The sequence below is a fragment of the Myotis davidii genome, unplaced genomic scaffold, assembly GCF_000327345.1.
Source record: "Myotis davidii unplaced genomic scaffold, ASM32734v1 scaffold673, whole genome shotgun sequence".
Lineage (NCBI taxonomy): Eukaryota > Metazoa > Chordata > Mammalia > Chiroptera > Vespertilionidae > Myotis > Myotis davidii.
The window spans coordinates 1618073-1623109 of NW_006286677.1; the positions used below are offsets into that span (position 1 = coordinate 1618073).

The following is a 5037-nucleotide window of genomic DNA, read 5'->3' on the forward strand; positions in this document are numbered from 1 at the left end:
TTACCCAGGCCCGGGCCCAAAGGGGGTCCTGAAGACGGGGAGGGCGTGCCCTGGAGGACAGGCTGCGGGTGTTTGCGGACTGCTGCAGCGTCCGGCCTCGCGGCTGCCCACAGGAGCGGGTGCGGCTCTCAGCCCTGCGCCCAGAACGCGCGCGTCGGTCCTCACGCTCCACCTGTTGCGCAGCCATTAGCCAGCCCCCGACCACCTTGCCCCGCTCCCCAGCTGCACTTCCACGCCTCCGGAAGTGACAGGTTTTTTTTTTTTAATTAAAAACAAAACAAAAGTCACGGGTACAGGGTGGTCTCCCCAAACAGGTCAAGGTGGTCTCCATCTCGTGAGTCAGTTGTCGCCCTTTTTAAAGTGCTGGTTACATCAAGAGGTTACAACAAAATAGAGACAAAGCAAAACCCCAAAGGGACTGCAAAACGGGGCAGGAAGCAGGTCCAGGAGAAGGAAGCAAAACAACATACAGCATAAATAAATAAAGTAAACTCAGTACTGAACCAAGAGACTCACAGTACATGTATATCCATTGCACATAGCCACTTTGTCATTAGGAACAAGTTTCAGAAGTGGACGGACCGGCGCGGGGCCAGCGCCAGCCAAGTTGCTACATTGTAATCACAACTGGGGGGTCCGAGGCTGTACAGAGGCGAAGAGTAGTCTCCCTCTTCCCGTTTTTACCCCCTCTGTCCAGTTAACCCCATGAGGTCCAATGCCTTGGAGTTCAACCGTGGGGCAGAATGGTATTTACACTTGGAAATGGAGCCGGGGCCCTGGGCTGGGGCTCCCGGGAGTGGGCGCCCGGGAGGAGGGCGGGCGGGAGGCTGTATTTACATCGGTCCGGTCCGGATGGCTTGTTCCTCGCTCTCGGCCGCCTCGGCCGCAGGTATTTACAGGAAGAGAGCAGCATGGCTTGAGGGCGCGGGGGCGCGGCGGGGCCGGCCCTAGGGCAACAGCGGGGGCTTGAAGGAGCAGTTGCCAGTGCAGTGGCGGGGAGTCAGCATCTTGCAGGAGAAGTGGTGCAGGGCGTCGTGGGCTTCTGGAGAGACAGTCGGGCAGACCACGTTGGTTGCCTCACCTGCCTGGCTTCCTGGGCACGGTCCGCGCGCCCCTCTCCTCTGCCCGCCTGGGTCTCCGCCCCCGCCCCCGCCCCCACCCCCCCTTCCGGCTCAGGGGTTCTCAAGGGAGTGGATCAGAAGATAGGAGAGTAGAAAAGAGACTGGGCGGTTCAAAACCACTGCTCTGGTGCAAAGGCCCCACTTTACAGAAGAGGAAACTGAGGCACAGAAAGAGGAAGATCCATCTGCCCAAGGCAAGAGTTGGACCTGAGGGCAGATTTCCCAATGCCCAAAGCCCAGGGGGCTCTTTCTCCCTACCCGACCCGTTCTGAAACCATTTCGTCATTAAAGCAAATCCTGTTTTCCTCCTCTCAGCTTCTGATCCGTGCAAACCTGGCCTTCACTCACTCTAGTACCGTGGTTCTTCGTTCGTTCATTCATTCGTTCATTCAGTCACTCATTCGATCATTCATTCATTCATTCGATCGTTCATTCATTCTATCGTTCATTCATTCTCCTGCACAGCCAGTGTCTGGCACCCCCCATCCCCCATCTTTGTTCCTGGGCGTCCGCACCTTTTAACTTCTGCTGGATGGCATAGCGCGCCTTCCGCTCTTGGTCGAGTTCGTTACACAGAGTGTCTGGAAGACATGGGAGGGGCCGGGGAGGAAATGAGTCCACTCGTCCCACCGGACCGGCGGGGTCAGAGCCCTAGCCTCACCCTCTTCTCAGCTCTCAGCCCCTTCGGAAAACAGGACTGGGGGCCCGAGGGAGGAGGCATCAAGGCTCCAAACTGCAGCCTGACGGAGGGAGGAAATGGCCTGGGATGGTGCTTAGAGGCAGACGGATCTAACCAAAATTAAAGCGAACTTAGGCATTACTTCCCAGGTAATTTTACGCCTCGATTTTTAATTTAGAAACCATGGAAATTGCCGCGATAAGAAGTTCAATCACTCCATGTAATGATGCCTGCAAGCCGTTTGCTGGGCTCGCTTGCCATTCTGAGGCTAATCAGAGTATACAAAGGATATTAAATAAAAAAAATAATTGTTAAATTACCTTCAATTTAAATCCAAATGACTGAGCCAACATTGCGGCTCCTGCCAGACGAAAGGCAGTTATGGCCCGTGCACGCGCTCACCTGACTCCCGTCTTACCTCTGACAATTTGCAGCTGTTGCACCATTTCTTCTCGATAAGCCAATTCCCTCTTCATTTGATCCTGAAAATTATCTGTGCAAATTGATTAAGTGAGAGCTGTTAAGCACAGCCCCCATCCCTCGGCCCCATTTTCCCGCTCCCCATCCCCCACCCCACCCGCACCCCTACCCCCACCCCCAGTCTTTGGTCTAGTGGGAAACCCCGGCAAAGGAGGGCTCCCGGTGCCCGGTGCAGGGCGCAGGGCAGCGGCTGGCACTGGGGTCCTGGAGCCAGGCTCGGGAGGGAAGAAGGTTCTGGCCGTGAAGTGGGGTAGGGTGGGGTGGGGTGGGGCAGGATGGGGGTACCTTTGAGACTCTGAAATTCTCGCTCCAGCTTCTTGCGGAGCTCCATTTGCTCCAGGAGCAGTTTTTGCAGCTCGTCTGTGAACGGGCAAGAGTGGGAGGTAAAGGAGAGGGTGTGCAGGACTCAGGAGGCCCCAAGGCACGCAGGTCCTGCCAAGGCCAGTAGCCCTGAGATGGGCGTTGGGGGTGTTGGGTCGGGGGAAAAGGCCTTCAGCACCCAGTTTACCCATTTGCTTCCAAAGGATTTGGTCAGGAAGAAGGGGTGGGAAGTAAATTGCCCAGGAGAATCAAATCAGGATGGTAGACGGCACTTTCCACTTCCAAGTCCTGGCTCAAGTCACCAAGCGGAGTGGCCCCTGCTTCAAGTTGTTCCTAGTTCCCTAATCAGGAGGACTCAGTTTACCCCTTCAAAAGTGAGACCTAATCTTTCCCTTCAGTCATACAGGCCAGGGAGAATCTGGTCAAAGTCTTGGACCCCAGCCCTGGAAAAATACACATACTTACAACAGTTTGTTTACCATTTTATATGAATGCTATCAGCACAGCCCCAAATCCATGCTAAAAACACTCACATAAAGCACCAATGATTTTGAAGGTAATTACATATCCTGCAAAATCTGTAGCTACAGAGTCAAAGACCACAGATGCTTTTCTCTCTCCCCACAACAGTTTCCAAGCTCATCCCTGGGCGAGTTTGGGGAGAGGGTAGCAGGCAGAGGTGGGAAACCCTGCTAGTGACCTCAGACACCAGTTCCAGAGACACGGCAGGGGGCTGCCTTGACCATGGAGCTCTCGGCACCTGGGTCCTCCCCCTGGGGAGGCTCTCTGAGAAGTCCTTGCCGAGCAGGTGCTCAAAAACACAAAAAGGGGAGAGAGAGGAGCAAAGTGGGGTCAGAGGCTCCCCTCTGTGCCTGAAGTCACACACTCTCCCTGACAGGCTGAGCAACCCCCCAAGGACCCTATTCTGCAAATGAGCTGCATCCCCACCCCATTTAGGGTGGGGTGAGTGGTTTTACATGAATTCCAGGAAAAAAGTTAACCCCTTGAGCATTCCTAAAGTAGATGCCTCCTAGGAATCTTGCTATTCAGAAAGTCACGTCTTCCAGGGAGTTTGGGAGACCCAGAATGTCCTGATTGCCCACATGCAGTAAGTTCCTAGGCTCTGTACTCGCTTCTCTTTCTCACTGGGCTGTTTAGACAGACCTGGCCTTAGGAACGCACACTTCCAGTGAGCCTCTGGGGTCTGGTTTCCTCTAGCCACCCCCTCTCACACCCACTCCTCTGCCCCAGGACAGTGTGCCCGGTCATCCTTTCCCCTTGGTGAAGACCGACTGCCCAAGAGCCCTGTCTTCTCACACCAACAGGAATGACACCCCTACAAGAGGGCCCCCCAGAGTAGCCCCATTTCACAGATTTAACTTCACCCCCTACAAGAAGGCCAATCCTCCCCCCAGCCCCCGTCCCCCCAGAGTAGCCCCATCTCAGGTTTAACCTCACCTCTGGCCAGGTTCTCGATATCTTTCTCCACTAACTGCGTGGCAGTGACCTCCAGGGTGAGCCCATCTTCGCCTGGGATAGGAGGACAGGTGAGAGGGGTTCTGTCTGGGAGGGGCCTTGGGAGGGGAGGGGTGAGCTTCCTGGGAACTGTGCTAAGTCAGGGACCTACTCCAGATTTGGTGCCATTAGAGGAGACAGTTACAGGCCAGTACTACCCACACTCCAAGCCAACATTTTGGGATGTAGCCATCATTGTAGAGAGTGACCCGCTGGAGGAGGCCCAGGGAAGGGAGGCTATCTTAGAGCAGGGAGTGCCCTCTGGCCTGTTTGATGTGGGTGATGGTGTTCCTAATTCCTTCTGAAATGCTCTCTTACCCGGAAGAGCTCAAACCCACCAAGGAGGTAAGCGACTCAGGAGACCTGGCCTGCACCTTGCCTGCGTTGTTTATTTATCTGCCAGCTGCAGAAGGGGCCCACAGCCGCCTACTCTTGGTGAAAGCTTTCCTCATAAGCCAAAGCCGGGGGCGGGGTGGGGGGACGACTCTGGGCGACTTGGGTCCCAACTCCCGACTCGGGGTGCTGCCTGAGGATCCTAGGGCTCACCTCGGTCTGTATTTGCAGGACTTGGCTGGGAGATACTCCTTTGGTCTGGGTAGGATTTCCTCGTTTCCAAATCGTCGGCGGTCGAGTGATTGTCTTCCTTATCTGGCTCTTAAAGGCAATAAACCGAGTTTCAAGGAGAGGCAAAGAAACCGTGACCCCGATATAGCCAGAGCTGCTGCAGTCCGGGCGCCGGAGCCCTAATTAAAAGCTTCGCGGCCACCGCTGTTCCATGCTGTGCGCCTGGGCTCGCACCCTCAGGCTTTGGGCCGGGCCTGAGCAATACAGCAACCGAGCCCACCTGGGACAAGCGACCTACATCGCGCGCAGATACTGGGGCACCGCGAGCGCGCGTGGCCGCCGGGTCTGCCTGCGCCG

General features: G+C 55.7%; 1 protein-coding gene across 1 annotated transcript in view; it reads right to left on the bottom strand.

Moving 5' to 3' along the window:
- Positions 1-245: 245 nt before the first annotated feature.
- The window catches only part of SKOR1 (SKI family transcriptional corepressor 1), a 9787-nt gene continuing 4995 nt past the window's right edge, over positions 246-5037 (bottom strand). The window contains exons 5-10 of the mRNA XM_015560438.1: positions 4663-4770; positions 4060-4131; positions 2566-2640; positions 2219-2293; positions 1637-1702; positions 246-1042 (exon numbers count right to left, since the gene is read on the bottom strand). Coding sequence (XP_015415924.1) covers positions 948-1042; positions 1637-1702; positions 2219-2293; positions 2566-2640; positions 4060-4131; positions 4663-4770 — 491 coding nt within the window. The 3' untranslated portion in view covers positions 246-947. The remainder of the gene's footprint in view (positions 1043-1636; positions 1703-2218; positions 2294-2565; positions 2641-4059; positions 4132-4662; positions 4771-5037) is intronic.